This window comes from Vigna radiata, chromosome 7 (assembly GCF_000741045.1).
Source record: "Vigna radiata var. radiata cultivar VC1973A chromosome 7, Vradiata_ver6, whole genome shotgun sequence".
NCBI classification, from domain to species: Eukaryota; Viridiplantae; Streptophyta; class Magnoliopsida; order Fabales; family Fabaceae; genus Vigna; species Vigna radiata.
This window is the reverse complement of record NC_028357.1, coordinates 53,341,465-53,360,116: the sequence shown is the minus strand read 5'-3', so window position 1 is coordinate 53,360,116 and position 18,652 is coordinate 53,341,465. Positions and strand designations below refer to the sequence as shown.

The following is an 18,652-nucleotide window of genomic DNA, read 5'->3' as shown; positions in this document are numbered from 1 at the left end:
ATATATATATATATATATATATATATATATATATATATATACACTCACATGTACACATGGATATTTTAAATCAATAACCTTCTACTAAAATAAATATCCATGAGTATCATCTATTTAGTTTTTTACTCACTCCCTGTCAGACTTTATATAATCCTAGTCAAATGAATTTCCTATTTCACGTTCAGTTGTTGAGATTAATTATCACTTTCCGTGTGCCACATTTATCACGAATTCATCATCCCCTAAAGTCCGAAATTACAGTATACACCTGGAAACTGATAACTGCGTTTTGCATCTTTCCACGTATGCTTAAAGGTTATTGCGTACTGAACCTTCTAAATTCGATAACGTGGCCATCTCTTAATTAACAAAAAAAAAAAAGAAAAAAGAGTAAGAAAGGTTATTAGTTATTTTTTTCATAAGTCAAATATTAGCATTAGCTCAATCTTATATTAACTTTATGCATTTTTAGTGTATCAAAACTAAATTATTCCCCAAAAGATCAACAGAAAATATAACAAAACGTTCTTTATTAATTCCAGAAAAGGTAGAAACCAAGTTATGATGAAAATGCACTATGATACAAACAGGTTGTGCTTCAAAATATATAACGAACAACAATATTAAAACTCACCTACATGTATTATGCTTGAAGGGATCATGATAATTCCAGGCTTCATGGAGAAGCACTCCAACAAAACAACGAAAAGCAAATACTTTTACGTGTTGATTTTTGATATAGTATAAGCAATGGCACCGCATGCACCCACGTGATTATTAATTTAGTAAACTTTGGAGTAAATTAATTAATGGAAGGTTGTACTGAATGGCACACAGCCAAGTATGTAGGTATGAATATGACACGACAGAGAATGGTTACACACACATGATTCAAGATTTCAAGGGGCCACTTTTATTCCACCTCCCAGTGTCCCATACTTGCCCACTTATCATCATTCATTTAGTTATCTACCCAATGCAACGCTGGCACAGAAATATTGAAAAAAGAAAACCCTTCTCACGGATTTAATGGCTATGGTGGTCAATATCCTTGGGAGCTGAAACCCTAATTATTATAAAAATCCTCACTTTCCAAGTCACAAAGTCATAACTAACGCGTTTCATCCTTCACCAAACATCACATAAAAGTGCTCAAACGTCACTCTCTCCGACCCTCTTCTCCATTTTCTCATCCATAATATCCTCCCTTATTCTATATACATAGTTCCAACAATCACCCACACACATGGAGAAGAAATCAAAATCAAGAGAAGAAATTCTTAACCAAGTTTCCAAAGGAAACGTTTGGGATTGTGGCAGCAGCCTATACGATTCCTTCGAGCTCAACTCCTTCAAACGCCAACTGAACACGGCAATATCGAATTCCCCGAAAAACAGAAGAACCCTTTCCATGTCTCATTTACCCGAACGTTGTCTCTCGCTTCAACTTCATCCTCAACCACCACCCATCATGTCCAACAACAAGCCTTTCAAGATCTCTCGAACCTTCCACAAACTCCTTCGATTTGTCTTCAAATCCAGCAACAAGTTAAGGACTTCATCTTCCTGTTCTAGCTCTACCACCCCCACCAGTAGTAATAATACTACTTTCCAAGTGCCCGAAAAATATTCCAACAAAGATCGTTTCTACGTTGTCTACGACAAATCCGAACCCGTTCTCTCCACGATTCCCGAGCTTCCCGAATTTGAGGTGGCCGTGCTTTCGCCGGAGATCGCTTCGTTTGTGAGAAAGTCGGCGTCGGAGAGGTTTATGGCCACCGCCGCTATCGGTATTTCGTGTGCTTGACATGGTCATAGTTATTATATTTATTATTGTATTGTTGTTTCGTGTCATAATAACGTAGCAATTAACGTGTGTATATGGTTCCTGCTTATGTTATAAGTTTTGATAATTGACGATGCAATTGTTTAAGTGACTTGCCATTATTGTTAATAAAATAATTGTCGAAAGTTCTTCCTCCACGAAATTAAAGGGAGAATGATTGATTAGGGTTTGGAGTCAACTAGGAGAGACGCGTTTGGTTTTTGATTGGGATTTTAGATGAATGGGCGGTGGGGCACGACGGAAGAAGTTACTTTCAAATATTCAACTACAAAACGACAATTTCATCATAAGAAGATAAGAGGTAGATGTGTATTATATAAATAAGGCTTTTGATCAAATAAATAAATAAATAAAATAAAATAAACTAAGCATGCATTCATATGTAAAGGAAAAAAAAATACAATTCTTAATTTTAAACAAATATGTCAAGTTTGCAAGAATACTATTAATTCACTTCTCTATCTTCTAAAGATCTAAATCCTAATAACATTAAACTAAGTGATTAAATCATCTCAAACATTAAGCACGAAATCAATAAACTAATATGAATAATAGAAGATCACCTAATGATCTATTTGGTTGAACGAAAGAAGATTTTTTCATTCTCAACCGTTGAGAGGTTTTACTAACAATTTAACGTTTTTTTGTCTAACTTCTGTGTTGTTTTCTGATCCATTTTTTGGTCAATAGTTTCTTACTTTATCGAGTGAAAAGGTGATAGTGTTAATGTTCTTTTCTACCAAGATCCACTTAGCAAACATGGAAAGGATTTGAGGTTTCAATTAATTTTAACAGTATTCTGAACTTTGATAAAAATCAATGTATATAAAACTAGAATGACTCTCAAATCAGATTATGTTTAGACACACTCATTGATCACAGCTTGGTTCAAGCATTCAAGATTTCAAGCAAAAGTCATATTGATGTTACCCTTACTTAAAACAGTAAAATGTGCAAAACCTTGGTCTTCTGAATGCAACCACTTCTTTTATTTTAGTTTACTCTTTTTTTTTCAAAACTGATATATGCTATTATAACATATTATAATTCTGATATTCAAAATAATATTCTCACAACGTCAACAAAAATGTGTGCAAATGAGATCTCAGAAGAATAAAAAAACTAATGATGTGTTACCAGTTCAAGAGACCATATAAAAGTGCCACCAAATTTGAAACAAAATTAACCAAACTATACCTAACATAACCACAACTATCTAAGGTAATTCCAATCCATAAATATAAAACCCAATTCCAAAAGTATAAAATTAAATTAAAATACTAAAACTAAAAAATTAACTAAAGTTTTAACACTACATATTATTGATAGAAACAGTCCATCAATAATAACAAAAATTTATTGAAAAATATTCACCAGTATAATTTTTAATTTATCGATAAATTTTAGTAATGAATTAATCGTCAACAAAATCTATCAATAATTTAAATTTTAAAATTCATTAATAAAAAATATTTAAGTTTATCAACAAATTTATTTTATGTGATAAAAGCATATCAATAATTATTAAAATACTCTCAGAAGAAGTTAATTTAAAAGATTAATCGTAATTGTTGATGTGATTCACGTTTGACATCGTTAAAAGGGTTTACATAGTGATTTTTTTATATGTAATTAACATTTACAAAAATTTAACTAAGAGTAGTTATTTAATGAGACTCACATAATTACACTTAGTGGGTTTGGTTCAAAGAATATTTGCACACAATTATATCAAAGATGAAAATTTTTGTTATATGAATAATCCATCAAACTAATTGATTCAAAAGCTACTTAAAACAAAAGTTGACTAAACATGTAGAAAGATAATGTGTAAAAAGTACACCTGTTCAGTCTTAAATGTTTCAAATGAATCGTGCAAAAGAATGGCTTAAAATAATATAATATTTATGACATTAATATTTTATTAATAAATGTTAACAAATTGTTTTAATTTTATTCATTTAATAGTAATAATTAGTAAAAACTAATATTGAATTTAAAAATAAAACAAAATAATTATTAATAACTAATTATCTTTTTCTTTTCTTTTTTTCACTTCTTAACTTTTTCAAGGAACAGAATAACAATGTTATTTGGATGGAATAATGGCGGACAAGTGGTAGATAAAGTTATGAATGAATTTCTTTTGAAAAGTAAAGATGAAGGCAAAGACTAATTCCGTTCCTGTTTGATGACGTGTTAATTCCGATGTAGAACTGAATTTTTTATTTTTCATAAAAATGTGTTGGACTGGGATTGAGACTTTAGAGGAAGGTGGGCCTAAACCCGTTTGATGTACTGAGAAAGGGGCCCAGCCCATTTGGGGATCTGCTTGCGAAATTGAACGGTGGCGGGTGTTGCATGAAGGAAGAGATGAGATAGAAGAGAGAGCAGCGAAATGGCTGGTACCATGAAGTTGTCGTTGACCCTTCCTCTGGCATCCCTCTGTAAAGCCCCCAACTTTCTGAACCCTCCAACCAGCTTTCTGCAAAAGGACAACGTAAACAGCCTCAGAAGAAGCACCAAAGGGAACCCTTGTAACGGAAAAAGAGGAGGGATCGTGTGCGGGTTGCCATTACCGGTTGATCCATGGGCACCCACCATTGATTCCCAGAGCATCGCTTCTCAGCTTTTCGCCTTCTCTTTGTTTCCTTACATCGGATTCTTATATTTCATTACCAAGTCCAAGACTGCTCCAAACCTCACCCTCTTTGGCTTCTACTTCTTGCTCGCCTTTGTCGGCGCCACAAGTCAGTCATCTCTCTTTCTCTCTCTCTGTCCCTTTTGTTATTGCAATTCTACTACTCTCTCTGATTTCATATGTTTTCAACCCTGTTCCATGGCTCTGCAAAATTGAACAGTACCTGCTGGAATTTACGGTGAGTTTTAATTTAATTTACTGAAAATGTGCACAGTTTAAAGAAGAAGGACGTGTGATTTGTGTTCCTTACTACAGCGAAGGTTCATTATGGAACTTCTTTGTCCAATGTCGACTGGTTACATGGCGGGGCTGAGTCGCTTCTAACTCTCACTAACTTGTTCATTGTGTTGGGCCTCAGAGCGGGTCTCAGAAAAATTGAAAATTCACAAGAAGATGAAACTTCATCTACTCCTAATTCAAGCTCGGAGGAGTAAAGGAAGCAACCCAGGATGCAGGTTTGATATCTGAAGTCGTTTTGTTGTTAATATTATTATATCAATGTGTAATTAAGTTGTTGATTGGAATGGAATCTTGCAAAGGTTTGGCCAGCGAATCCAATTTTGATGTGTTATTTTTGATCTGTCGTTTTCTTTTATGCTCTTCACCAGTGTTCTAAAAACTCTCTTATAATATTGATTTATTTCTGAGATGACGCAATCTTGTAACTTAATTTGGTTGGTTAGTTGTTCTTTCTGACTACTATGCTCTTGTACTAAAGATGGGGCATTGGGGTTGTACCAAATAACAATACGGATTTGGAGCACCTATAAATTTGAAATTACATTCTACAAACTGCTAAATTGTGCCAAAAGTGTAATTCTAATATTGACTAAAAGGAATGACATTTATAAGTGCTGCAGTTGCTGATTCTTTATTCTAAAGTTCTACTTCTGTCTGGAGTTGTCCTATTTTAGGAAGACTATATTGCTCATTGTGTTCCATTTATAGTGCAATCAGGAGAAAAATCCTGGGTTGTTGAAAGGGAAATTCGGGTCAATTTCCACTGGATCAAGTGAGAAATTGAAATCGGGAATTGGAGAATTGGTTGCTGATGTGTTGGTGGAAATGATCTCATTAATATCTGAGTCTGAATAAGGCTTGTTGAGGATTCCATCAAACTCATTCATCTGGAAAGTTGGGGATGGGAGATAGTTTGATTCCGGTGTTGTTGGAGATAACAGGTGCGTTTGGTATTGATCGCTCAAGAAGTACTCATTCTCTAGGGTCCCAGGAATCAAGCTGTGGCTGTATTGTTTCATGCATCCAAATGAAGTCGAAGGGAAAGTGAAAGGATATGCCATATCTCCATTGTCTAGTTTATCTGTGTTGACAGACAAGATGTTTCTGAACTTTGTAAGGCTTTCTTGTGATGCCTGTGCATGGTGAATGTCAACGTTATGTCTGTGTGTCTTCTCTTGTTTGTCTGGTGACTTAGGTGGCAAAACGGCGTTGTTTCCTTGAGAACAGGTATGCTTTCCTCTGTAGGTTATGTCAAATATTGTGGGATCTTCATCTGATCTCTGCACTTGCTTCGTTGCCCAACAGCCCTGTGTGTTGCGGAAGGTGCACCTATAGTAACTTCTGCAAGTGATATAGTGGGTTGTGAATTAGAAGCTGGCCTTGGTCATGTCAGTTTTATCCTTAACATGTATCATTTTCTTTTAAAGCATGACATGATTACGGGAAATCCCCTCACCTGGGATATTTTGCTCCGAGGATGTCTTTCTGACCATATTTTCTCCAGTTGTAGCCATCTTCTTGTGGTCCTTCAAGACCACTCTCGCAGCTCACTCTTACATGATCCATCCATTTGGGCGTTATCTTTCTGAAGCCAATAAAATATAAATAATTTGTTAGGAGTTTTAATATAATAATCAGGCACAGTTTATGTTTTTCTTCCAAGTCTGTCTAGTAATATTCACCTTTTCTTTGAATCATGTTGAATTTCTTGGTGATCCTTGATGACCCCATCAAGATCCTCACTCAGAGGACTTCCATGGACAGATATTGGGGACTCCGGTAACAAAGCCGCAGTTGCTTGACTCGTGGCCTGCAACTCGGAAGTTGATGCATTGCATCTTAGAATGAGTAGAGCCTTTTCATAAGAAGATAATATCCTCTGCAGCAGCATATCTTTTGAGTCAACTGAATACGGCAGTCTCAAGTCTTCCTTCAACTTCCTTGCTAACTCCATCCCTTGAATTAGCTCATTGATGAGTGTGTTCTGCTCCCAGCTCCATTCACTCGCCATTTTTGTGTTGTTTATAATAATAGTGGCAATGATAGGAGATGGTGATGCTTGATGTTTATCTCATGCCCAATAGTCAGACTTCTATTCTGGAAAAGCACTTGGATCTAGAACCAATAGTTTATTTTTGTGCAGTTGAGTTTGAAGCTGAAGAAATTTATGAGATCCTGGGAGTGATGAAGTGTAGTAAGCAATGACCATGGACGTAGCCAGAATTAGGATTGGTGGTTTGACGTGGAAGAGAGCAAAGGGTGATGAGGTAAGGTATGGTTTTTTTTGGGTGAATGAAAAGGTTGTATTTAAAGGGTGGTTTGAGTTGGAAAAAAAGGAGCAAAAGATTGGGGAGAGTTGAAAGTCCAAGTTTGACTGAGAAAAGCGAGTTTTTCAGCTAAGACCGGGATTTGGTCAGTGGAGAGTGTGGAGAATAGGAAAATGTGACCGAGTCCACCTGTTGTGGTTAATCATAGGTTCATGTTCCTGCGATATATGATTGAATCCAAGAGTTCTAGTTAAGAGAATTTTCAAACATCATTCCGCGTGGTCGCTTTGTCACTAATAATTCTATAATACTATTACTTTTCATTACATTACCTGACTCAAACAAACAAAGAAACACAAGAGACTGCTTACGCCACATGGTTGTTGCCATCAACTCAATTTCTCAGTTGATTTTCGCAAACTATTCGTCTTAGACAACAATAAATAGCTACCTAGTTTCATATTATTTATTTTTATGTTATTTATTTATTAGCTTTGTTCATGTGCAACAAGTTTCGATTTCTTGATTAACTAGGGTTAATTTACTCGAATTTTGCATACATCTATAAAAATATCATTAATTGTCAAACAAATATTTTTTGAGTTAAATTTTAAAATGATTACATTAGTAAACTATTTTAAATATAGTTTTCGAAACTTAAGGTTATATATATATATATATATATATATATATATATATATATATATATATATATATATATATATATATATATATTACTAATTAATATTTATTTTCAAACATCTTAACTTAAATCTAAGACTAAATAATGAAGTACAATTTTTAAATACATTTAACACGGCAAAAATAGAAAATATTGAATGTTAAATAACATAACCGGAAATCACCTTTTTTTTTTTAATGATTATGTTTGATTTCATTGTTAATAAAGATGGTTCCCCAAATTTTCTACTAAAACGCTTCATAATTAAGATAAAAAAACTATTTGAAAAAAATGTATTTTTAGAAATTAGGAAAAATAACCTAAAAAAACTGTTAGATTGCGGGTAGTTCCTGTTTTTTCACAAGTTAAGTATAAGATGTGTTTTTATGAGTAATAGAGAAGAGGCTTAAAGTTCATAAGATGCTAATTGCATTTTAAGTTATATTACAAATATTATAAAATAGAAAATTAAACAATTTATCTTTTACTTTTTTATAATTATCATTTTTCTAAAACCTAAACCATTTTTTAAACTTTTTTAGCTGGGGCTTATTTTTCTTCCCTATGAATTTGCAAGATAAGATGTAGTAGATCAATTGTGGAAAATTTTAGTGTAGGGTCTGAGGAGGGAATATGTTTCTATGGGAGTTTGAAGTTGTTGTATGTATTGCTATTTCAGGTTTTATTTATTATTATAATGAATAATATTATTCAATTTATGTATTTAGAAATTGTTTATTTTATTTTGATAATAATAATAATAATAATAATAGTACGAAAATGTTGATAAATTTGTGGAAAACTAAATACATGAGTAACTTCCGAATTCAAACAGAAACATCAACTTGTAATTGTTGTTAGCATTTGTTGCATGATGCGCTTTCATAGAAACTTGCTGCTATTTCACACCAATGCCTTATCCCTATTTGCTTTGTGTTTCTTAAAGTCAACATTTGACTGTTTCATTATTATAGACTTTGAATTAAAGGATCTACACATTCCAGCTGCCAAATTATTTATTATTATAATCACAAACTTCATAATTCAAACTTTAACTCAAAAGTTTTCACAAACAGATGCTGCATTATTTTATTTTTATCAGAATTTACTTTTCTAATTTTAAATAATAAATAATAATTTCGGTACATGCATTTTAATTTTAACACAATAAAAATATTTTTTTATTTACAATTCTTTTTAAATGTCAAAACTAAGTTTTTTTTAGCTCTTTCCATTCATGGAACTGGTATGCTACACATATTCACTAATTTCAAGATCCACGTTGTTTTTTATTAATAAAACACCAGTTAAAAATTGAGTTACTGGATTTAACCTGTAGGATAATTTAATTTATCTTGTTTAGATTATATATTATTACATTTGTGAGACAGTTGCTTCAATCACAATATACAAATATTAGAATAATGATATTCAATGAGAATACTTTTAATATTTTTGAAGTTTTTTTAAATATAACATTTTTCCTAACCCTTACCTGTTTTAATCTATTCTTGTCATCTTCACTTATAAGTTAAATTTAAACTTTGTTTAATAATCAATAGTTGTATTACAATGCAAATCGTTTATCATTAATCTAAAACATAATGTTATTTATTACACCATATATAAAGTGAAATATAAACTAAATATTTCAAAAAATAATTTATTATTACATGGTTTATATTTACAAAATGTTTATTTATAATAGGTTTTTTATGAAAAATTATCATAAACTTTAGTTATATATAAAATATACATTTATCTTCTGGTTTAAAAAAGCTACATATGCATAAATTGATGGAAAACACTAATTTTTTTGACACCATTTTGACATTGCACACATGTCAAAATATGGTTAGACGATTTTAAATTAAAAAAAAAACTTTAGTTTGTCTCTTCTAAATATGTTATTGTTTCAGTTTTTTTTAATTTGAAATCGTCTAACTATATTTTAACACGTGTGCAGTATCAAAATGGTATTAAAATATCATTTTTTTTCAAATGGAAAAGATTCATGCATCCTCTCACCCATATTAATTACCTTCAGCAGCTCCAATAACGTGTCTGAATAAGATGCTTCCATACCCCTCCATTTAGTCAAAAGAAATCTTGGTTAATGTGACAAATTTTATATAAAAAAAAATAGTGATCCTTCTGTTGAAATATTTTATAACATTAGATTTATTTTCTTGCTCAATTTTACTAAATAATGAGTATTTCTATTTTCTTATTACTGAATAACGAGAAAATATTTTTAAAACTCATTAATAACAAAAGTCCATTTGATACATTGGAATTTTTTTTAATTCGACTAATTAATTATTTTTATTAATATGTCACTATAAATAAAATAATCACACACATATCTATATTCTTTGAAAAGAAAACTCAGAAGTATCTTATATTAAGGAGAACATGTCATTTTTTTTTCAAAAATATTGAAGGCTAATCATGGCTTGTATGAAGGGTGACGCAAAAGTGATCAACACCAAACACCGTGGTTTTTTTTTTCAGGTTTCTTGGTAAATTTGTTTAAAAAATTATAAAATTATAATTTTAAGAAAATAGAATTCGTATCTTGGAAATTGATTTCTATTTTTTAAGTATTAAAATATTTTTTCAAAACACTATTTCAATATGTTTAAGACAAAATCATGTTTTACATTACGACTTTTTTGTTTTTCTAAATTTTTAGCCCAATATGATACTAAAGGAAAATGTTTTCTAACACAATTTTGTGGTGATTTTTGAAAAGTATTTCTGAGATACACACAAATACAAAAGGTTAAAAAAAATAAAAATTATTAAAGAGAAATTTTCTAAAAGCGATTATATACGCTATACATAGTATATATTTACGACTTGTGTATTTAAAAATGAAAATGCATATATATGGCAAATTATATTGACCAAATGAGAAACAATCATATATAAGTTTTTCTTTACGTTATATATATCAATATCAATTCATACTATATAATAATCAAGAGAATTTTATAGTAATGTATTCTTCATGCGAATAAAATTGATTTTGAATACGTAGATGAAAAAAAATATAGTAAAAATAATTAATCATTGAGAAACTCAAATGAAAGTTAAAAATAAAATATTATTTTTCTTATAGAAATGAAGAAATGAAAGATAATAAAAGGAAAAAGAAAAAAGTGTGAATACAATTAAAATAATATATATATTAGATGCTGTATTTTCTTGATCCTCTGATCGAAATTAATTTGGTACATATTCGGTGGAGAAAAATGCCAAAAAAAAAGGTTATAATTAACATGATAGAATATGATGCAAAAACATTGCAGAAAAAGCAGATTCCATGTTTGTTCATAGACGGAACAGTATAATCAATGCATGTCTTCTTCCTCTATATAACACCTACTCCCTCTCAAACCTTGCAAAAGCTTCAGTTTTCCAGCAATGGCCTCCGCACAGTGCGAACAAACCCACCAGCACACCTCCTTTGGTGAGAAGGTTTCTCAGTTCTTCAAAGGACACCATAGCCACTCCAATGAGCTCACACACACCACCAAAACTGAAACAAAATGCCGTTGCACCAAAACACACACCAACACAAAAACAAAAACCCATGAGACCAGTAAGAGGCCGCACAACAAAGGTCTGCTGCAGAATATCAGGGATCGCTTTTCAGAACACGATGGTTCCACCACTAGCAGCAGTGACAGTGAGAGTGACCATGAAAACTGCAAGAGGAAGGCAAGTTAATTATATATATATATATATATATATATATATATATATATATATATATATATATATGTATGTATATGTATGTATTCGTTGAGTTGTACTGTGATGCAGTGAGTTAACTTGATTTCTGATACATGCAGGACTGAGTTTCAGAGGCTGAACGTGTGTGATGATTGAAGTAAGCTAAAAGCTTATAGCAGAGAAGAAGCTAAATAAAAGTACTTAAAAAATAAAGATCAATAATGTATTTGGTGTTAAAAATAATTGCATGTAATGTATGATATAAGATGGACCTCCTATCATGAATAAAACTGTTTGCTGCTAAATTCTTTGTTTTTACGTATAATTGAGTAACCCAACACTACACGTATAACAAAAGGATAATATATACTATTTTGACATCACAGGTCCCTAAGTTATGAGCGGATATTCAATTTAGTCTCAGTTTTTAAAAATGTAAACCTTTGATTTCTAAGTTATAAAAAATGTATCAAATGAATCCTTTTTTTATGTTCATGGTCAAAGTACAAAGAGCAATCTAAAATGTTGTTATTATTAACAAACAAAATCAGAGCAATCTAAAGATGTAACAGTTATTAAGAAACAACCAAAAACAGTATTTCAAGTCAAAAAAGGACTCATTTGATACATTTTTTATAACTTAGGGACCAAAAATTTACATTTTTAAAAATGGGACTAAACTGAATATCCGCTTATAACTTAGGTACCAAAGAGAGATTTAAACCTTTTATTAATTAAGACTATTTTATCTCTATAAAAATTCTCGAATATTAATCAAATAACATTCTTTTCATAATAAAATTATCCAACCTTATAAGTCAAGTTTATTTTCAAACGGAAAAGGCAAAAAAACCTATACTAGTACACATCTTATTACTTTATTCTCAAATTAAATTTAGAACTTTCTCTTGATGTTATGAACTCAAGTTACTATAAATAAAAATAAGTGGATATAAGAATGATTTAATAGTAAAATTGAAAAGAGAGTAAAAGAAATATAGGTTTAATCCTTCTCACTAACAATTTTAGAGATATAAAACTAGTTTGATAAATTTGAAAGAAAATATTTAAAAGATTGTTGGTTTAACTCTTTCAGTAATAAATACTAACAACTATCATTTTCCATGAAAAAAAAAATACAAAAATATAAATAAACAAAACAATTAAAAATCACAACTATTTTTTATTAATATGAAAAGTTCTATTAATTCCACATATATTAAGAACAGTACGAAAAGATAAAAAAGTTCTTTAGTATTTTTTAATATGTTTAAACACATTTTTCCTATAAATGCTTCTAATAGAAACGTTAAGAAAAAGAAAATCAGTTTCCTCATAAGCCTAAATTTAATTTATGAACTTTGTAGAACTTGTTTTTTATTAGTTTCTTCAAAACCTATAAATTAAATAATCTACTTTTCTTTATTTCAAATTATTAATATAGAATTTTATGGAATAAGCACCAATAAGAAACAAAATATCATATCTCCTACTAGTAATCTCGTTAAATAAATATTAATTCTTGATTTTTGTCAAACTAGTTTTAAACAAGTGCTCACGATCGAGTTTTATGTTTGTTTGAATGTTTATTACAAGAATTTAAAAATTAAAAAAATTAATATATATTTTCAAATTTATAATTAAATTTTTAATAGAACCAATTTTAAAAATAATTCATAGAGTTAGAAATTCAATCTATCATAGAAATATACATAGTAAAAATTATTAAATTATTAAACATGTGCAAAAGATAAAACATATTTTATAAAATATAAAATATATGTAAAAATATACAGAATTGACTCGATAAAAATATAAATGAATATATAAATATATTAATATAATATGTATTACAAGACTCGTCTAATCAATATATCGATAATTCGTTAACATTTGTTATTAGACTCGTCTAATTAGTATATAAACAAGTATGTAACAAAAAGTAATTAAGATATATTATTCATGGTAGATTATTGATCGATTTACTATTGTTTGGGAAAGGGTTTTGAGCAATTGATAATTCTGACATAGGTTCATTTACAATAAGAGAAATAAGAGGCTTAAATCAAAGTGTCGAAGACCTTAAAAAAAAAAAAAAAAACTTACTAAACTGCTTTGATTCAATAATTGAGATTCTGATATGATAATCCAAACACAAAACCAGAATCATCTTTAACTTAAAAATTTGAAGGAAATTTGCTAAAAGCTCCGATTACAAAGTTTAAAATTGTCAATGTGGTAGATAAATGCATTTATAAACTACTCTTGATATATGGTATATGAGTTGTTCGCCAAAATCGAAAATGCCATAATAGCTTTTCTTTTGTTGAATTCTTGGTCCACATATTGAGTGGGAACTTCATCAACATGTCAGTGAGATCTGTGGTGCTGCCAACGCCATGAAATTAGGTTCTTTCGCTTAGTTTATTTTTATATGTATTGTGGAAGGACGCAGAGAATAAGTTCCATTTCTGTTTCGAGAAAGAACAAATGAATTGTTATTTTATTTCTCCACTATGGAGGGAAGGAAGGGCCTCACCCTCCTTCGCCATGCCAATATAATAGGCCACCATGCAACTCCAAGAAAACAAACAAATCACATCTGAGCAACTCAAACCATTGCAATGGCCTCTGCTCAGTGTGTGAAACCCAATACCACAGTTGAAGCTAGCCAACCAAAATGTCCACACAAACCAAATAATACTGCAAGTGGAGTTAGCCAACAAAAATGCCCACACAAATCTAATAACACTGCAAGTGAAGTTAGCCAACCAAAATGCCCACAAAAAACCAATAATATAGCAAGTGAAGCTTCCCAACCCAAACCCAATAGCACTGCAATCGAAGTTTGCCAACCCAAAACCCAACACAGCTCCTTTGGGCAAAAGTTATCTGAGATAACAAGCAAGGCTTTCAAAGGGCACCATGCCCGTCATGGAAGCAACCAAAATCAACTTCAATGCTACAGTCAAACTCAGGTTGAGTCGCAAGGCCATAATGGTACCAAAACAGAGACTCACCATTATGGCCAAACTCAGTTCCAACAAGACAAAAAACATGGGGTCTCCAAAACCCAGATCACAGTTACAATGGTTCAAGCACAAATCACCCGTACTGACGAGGATTATCCTTATGGTGGTACATCATGTTTTGGGGCTCCTACCAAGAAGAATGGAGAGCTCAACAACATCAAAAAGGATATGAACTTGTTCCGGAGGATTAAGAATGGCATGTCTCGCCATAACAACACTGAAGGAGGTAAAAACAGCAGCAGCAGCAGCAGTGATAGTGAAAGTGATGATGAGAAGTGTAAACAGTGCCCAAAGACGAAGGTGACTGTGTGCACTTAAATACAAGTCTATCCTAAAAAACCATTATATAGAAATTAAAATATTTTACATTGAATGCATACATGTTGGTTAGAACAAGATTTTGTTGATTTCATCGATGACTCTGACTTCTCTGTTTTTTTTTTTTTTTGCGCCTGCAGAAATGATGAAACGAGAAGCTGCAAACAGGACGCAACTAAACAAAGCTTATTCAACGGAAGGAAATAATAACATCTTTACAGATAATAAGTGTGTTTGTGTTTTATGATACTGTTCTCGCCCCCAAATAGTTGGGAGAAATAAATTCCAAGGTCACTTGGTTGTGTGTATTGTGATAAATGATTAATAATATACGTTGAAGTTAATACCGGTCTGTTCAGCACAGGACCGAACAGTACCTTCGTTACCTAGTATGTATTTCGATTAACGTTTGTAAAATTGTGAGCAAACTTAATTTTGCAAATTTTCTATTAGTTAAGAGCCTATTAAGTGAACTAGTTTATGTTCGAAAACATTTACATTGCAAGTGATTTTCATACCATGGATACTTATAATGTTGAAAAAAATCGCTTTTATAGGTACAATCTACTGGAGCATTAATATATTCGATATTTTTGTCGATGCCGCAATGATCAGCTGAATTTTTACTTCATTGCAAAACATCAGTTATAAAACAGAACAATGGTTTGGATGAACATTTGCAAAATCAATTTTGAATGAAACTGATTTTCCAGTGAAGTTGTTGACGTTTATATTTTTTCACCATGAGAACAAGCTTGTTATAAAATTTGGTTTACAGTTTTGATCCGAATGCAAAAGCTACTTTTAATCATGATGGGATACCAAACACGCTTATATTGGTACAAGATCCAAAGAACAGTCATGGCAATAAACGTGATTTTCCAAGACCAAAACGCCTATCCAAACACGCGATAGTAACATATATATAAAACTGCATTTAGTTAAACTAACAGTCATAATAGGTTAATCAATTCCAGCAGCCGTGAACTGATATATGTATTCTGCCAAGTGAAAAAGAAAAAGGCCAAATTCCCCAAAATATAATTACCGCTCACCCGCAGGATCAAGACCTACATTACTACCATGAAAAATACAACAATATGTATATATACAACCTTGATATCCTCGAAAGGTAGCAAACGTAGGGGCATTCTTCATCCTTCAAGAGATCTGGAAATGAAAGCAGCAATGGCCTGCACAGCAGCCTCTTCAGCTACATCTTGGGAGGAATTGCTTGCTTGCAGGTGCTTCTTACCAATTTTGAAAGAGTGGTCACCACCATCGATGACATGCAGGTCATTGGGTGCTTTCATTTTCTTCCTTGTGGCTTCTAACTTCTCAAGTGGACAGAGACCATCCTTGCTGCCCTGCTCAAGACACATAATTATAAACAAATGCACAAGGTTAATTAAGATAACATAAATAATTTCTGCGCACAGTACAGATTTTACCATACAACAATGGTTAAGGACAAACTAGAAAAGAAGGAACTACCTGTACAAACATTGTAGGAATTGTTAGCTGTAACAATGTTTCATCTCTAACTGCACCATTGATTCCCTGCAATATTGGTAACTAAACCAACGTGATTCTTAGTTATGATATATTAAATCTGTACTTTAGTCCTAATGGTCTCACTGATTTACCAAAACACCCACAGAAAACCAATGCACCAGCTATAATGTCACAGATGTGGCTTGCCAACAATTGGTCAAATAGAAAACTGAGTATGAAAAGTGCAAATGGATACAGAATGCCAGAAAGGAAGGAAAATGAAAATATTCAAAGGAAATGCATAATAAAGACTATTGGATTCAGAGTTCTACATCACAGGCTCCATGGAGGACAATTTCATCAACTAAATTGATCAATTTTATCTAGGATGGTTAACGTAAGACCAAAATGACATAGTAAGCAAAATGCTTATGAACGGGGCATGTTCAAAACAGTACAGATTCATGACTAACGAACAAAAAGGAATAAGTGGATTTTGAATTATGTAGAAAATATAAAATGAGGCAAGGAGAATACCCTAAGATAGACAAATAGTTGGAAACCTTATTTTTTACTCTTACTACCGTCAAGGCAAAAGGAGAAAAAAAAAACATACGCAATCACTTTATACTGTAGTAAAAAAGATTGGCATGAAGTCTAAAAAGGAACATCAAACCTTTAATGGGTAGCCCAAGCATACTACAGCTGAAACATTATTGTCTTCCAAGCTTGCCACCATGCAACCAACTCTACAACAAAAAAATTACAAGATTCATGACACCACAAATAACTTGACACCAATCATCATAATGGGGACATCCTCAGGCAAAAATACATGTCCAACATCTGAAAGATATCTAAGAATATTTTTAATGTATCTTTTAGATTATTTCTTACGATTTCTTCGTTTTACTCGTTCTCATATTTCCTAATATATCATAATTTGCATCACTGTTTAGTTATTATTTGAGGCTAAGTGCTAGATCTTATGAACAACATCGTCACATTGTAGCATATCACAACACTCAGAAAATACTATTAAAGTCTTCATTACGTCTACCTCAATTCCTATAACCGAAAATTCCAACATGTACATTTCAAAAACAATATAAAGTGGAACTTACCTTGAACCCATTGATTTGCCTGCAAGTACCACGGGATGACCAGGGTACTTAGTTGCAGTTTCCTTGACAATGTTTGAGTGAAACTCCACAAGTTTTTCAGCCTTAGGAGGAGCCCTCTTTTTTCCAGACATGTCTAGCGAATGACAAACACATCAAAGTCACTTCAGATTTAACACTACACAATCATTACGAGGTTCACTCCACTAGAAATCATTCACAGGTCACAAATTTATTTACAAAAAAAAAAAAAAAAAAAAGTCAATAAAGTTGTGAGCAGTGATAATTTGTACTAGTAAGTTTTATGCTTTAGGTTTAAGCGTGTTTTAATGCCACTGAAAAAAAAATGGAATACAGAAGAAAAAACTCACAAGGATAGTCAAAAGTGACGACATCAACAGCTTGCAGAGCCTCTTTCAACATATTCTTCCATCTATCACAAAAATGGAGATGCATCTTTAACAATAAAACCTATAATAAGATTTAACCCTTTTTTCAATTTTATTAACAGAGTACCTTAGCATCCAATCAGAAGAGGAAGGAGCACCGGCACCGTGAGCGAAGATCACCACCGGCGACAACGACGATGGTTCAGTCTCACCGTCTTTGCTCCGACGATGGCGTTTTGCAGGACGGGACAAATCCATGCCTTGGGAACAGAGAAATCCCCAGTTGTGTCTTGTAATTGTAACCTAACCCCGCGAAATTTAACTGTCTACACCATTAAATACTAATTTTCCCGCCAAATGTATATTGCACTGCACACCTTCCGTGTTTTTGAAAAGCTTTATGTTAATTTTTTTTTAATTAAAAAATATGCTAAATAGTTTTATTTAACTATTTTATTTATGATTTTAGAAACTATTTATGGATCGAATTTCCAACTTCAATGATACTACTTTTGTTATCTGAGATAACTTATCTCTAAATCAATTCAGATCAACCTTGTAACAAAAGGATTAGAAGTTATCAAATTCGAAAACGCTAATTAAAAGAGAATAATAATTTACGCTTTTAAGTATATGTTGCATTATAAGAAAATAGCCAATTTTAAAAATAAAAAATAATTCGATTAATTTGAATATAATTTATAAATTATAAATTATTGATATCTAATATAATATTTATTATGAATGAAATGTTATAATTGATCTGTGAATTAGATTTTAAATTAATTTTTTAAAGTCTAATTAGTAAACTAATTACAATT

At 31.6% G+C, this 18,652-nt stretch overlaps 6 protein-coding genes across 7 annotated transcripts; 4 read left to right on the top strand and 2 right to left on the bottom strand.

Moving 5' to 3' along the window:
• The first annotated feature begins 900 nt into the window (after window positions 1-900).
• LOC106767439 lies at window positions 901-1,913 on the top strand. Its single transcript, XM_014652333.2, has one exon. It carries the CDS (start codon window positions 1,247-1,249, stop codon window positions 1,805-1,807), a length of 561 nt encoding a protein of 186 aa, XP_014507819.1. The 5' UTR covers window positions 901-1,246; the 3' UTR covers window positions 1,808-1,913.
• Window positions 1,914-4,100: 2,187 nt separating this feature from the next.
• On the top strand, window positions 4,101-5,125 carry LOC106768748. The gene is made up of 3 exons (XM_014654040.2): window positions 4,101-4,596; window positions 4,708-4,725; window positions 4,803-5,125. The coding sequence occupies exons 1-3, from the start codon at window positions 4,245-4,247 to the stop codon at window positions 4,979-4,981; spliced, it is 549 nt and encodes a 182-aa protein (XP_014509526.1). The 5' UTR covers window positions 4,101-4,244; the 3' UTR covers window positions 4,982-5,125.
• Window positions 5,126-5,319: 194 nt separating this feature from the next.
• LOC106768747 (probable WRKY transcription factor 41) lies at window positions 5,320-7,438 on the bottom strand. The gene is made up of 3 exons (XM_014654039.2): window positions 6,470-7,438; window positions 6,244-6,372; window positions 5,320-6,128 (listed from the first exon to the last, which is right to left on the bottom strand). Exons 1-3 carry the CDS (start codon window positions 6,796-6,798, stop codon window positions 5,501-5,503), a joined length of 1,086 nt encoding a protein of 361 aa, XP_014509525.1. The 5' UTR covers window positions 6,799-7,438; the 3' UTR covers window positions 5,320-5,500.
• A 3,691-nt stretch (window positions 7,439-11,129) lies between these two features.
• On the top strand, window positions 11,130-11,782 carry LOC106767799. The gene is made up of 2 exons (XM_014652747.2): window positions 11,130-11,462; window positions 11,597-11,782. The coding sequence occupies exons 1-2, from the start codon at window positions 11,166-11,168 to the stop codon at window positions 11,600-11,602; spliced, it is 303 nt and encodes a 100-aa protein (XP_014508233.1). The 5' UTR covers window positions 11,130-11,165; the 3' UTR covers window positions 11,603-11,782.
• Window positions 11,783-14,048: 2,266 nt separating this feature from the next.
• On the top strand, window positions 14,049-15,279 carry LOC106767261. Its single transcript, XM_014652111.2, has 2 exons — window positions 14,049-14,809; window positions 14,968-15,279. Exons 1-2 carry the CDS (start codon window positions 14,102-14,104, stop codon window positions 14,971-14,973), a joined length of 714 nt encoding a protein of 237 aa, XP_014507597.1. The 5' UTR covers window positions 14,049-14,101; the 3' UTR covers window positions 14,974-15,279.
• A 445-nt stretch (window positions 15,280-15,724) lies between these two features.
• Window positions 15,725-18,139, bottom strand: LOC106767717 (KAT8 regulatory NSL complex subunit 3). 2 transcript variants are annotated; one of them, XM_014652658.2, is made up of 6 exons: window positions 17,959-18,139; window positions 17,814-17,875; window positions 17,446-17,578; window positions 16,998-17,070; window positions 16,322-16,402; window positions 15,725-16,194 (listed from the first exon to the last, which is right to left on the bottom strand). In XM_014652658.2, the coding sequence occupies exons 1-6, from the start codon at window positions 18,087-18,089 to the stop codon at window positions 15,982-15,984; spliced, it is 693 nt and encodes a 230-aa protein (XP_014508144.1). In that variant the 5' UTR covers window positions 18,090-18,139; the 3' UTR covers window positions 15,725-15,981. The 2 variants fall into 2 exon arrangements, with proteins under 2 accessions (XP_014508144.1, XP_014508145.1); XM_014652659.2 differs by having other exon boundaries at window positions 16,322-16,387.
• Between the last annotated feature and the right edge of the window lie 513 nt (window positions 18,140-18,652).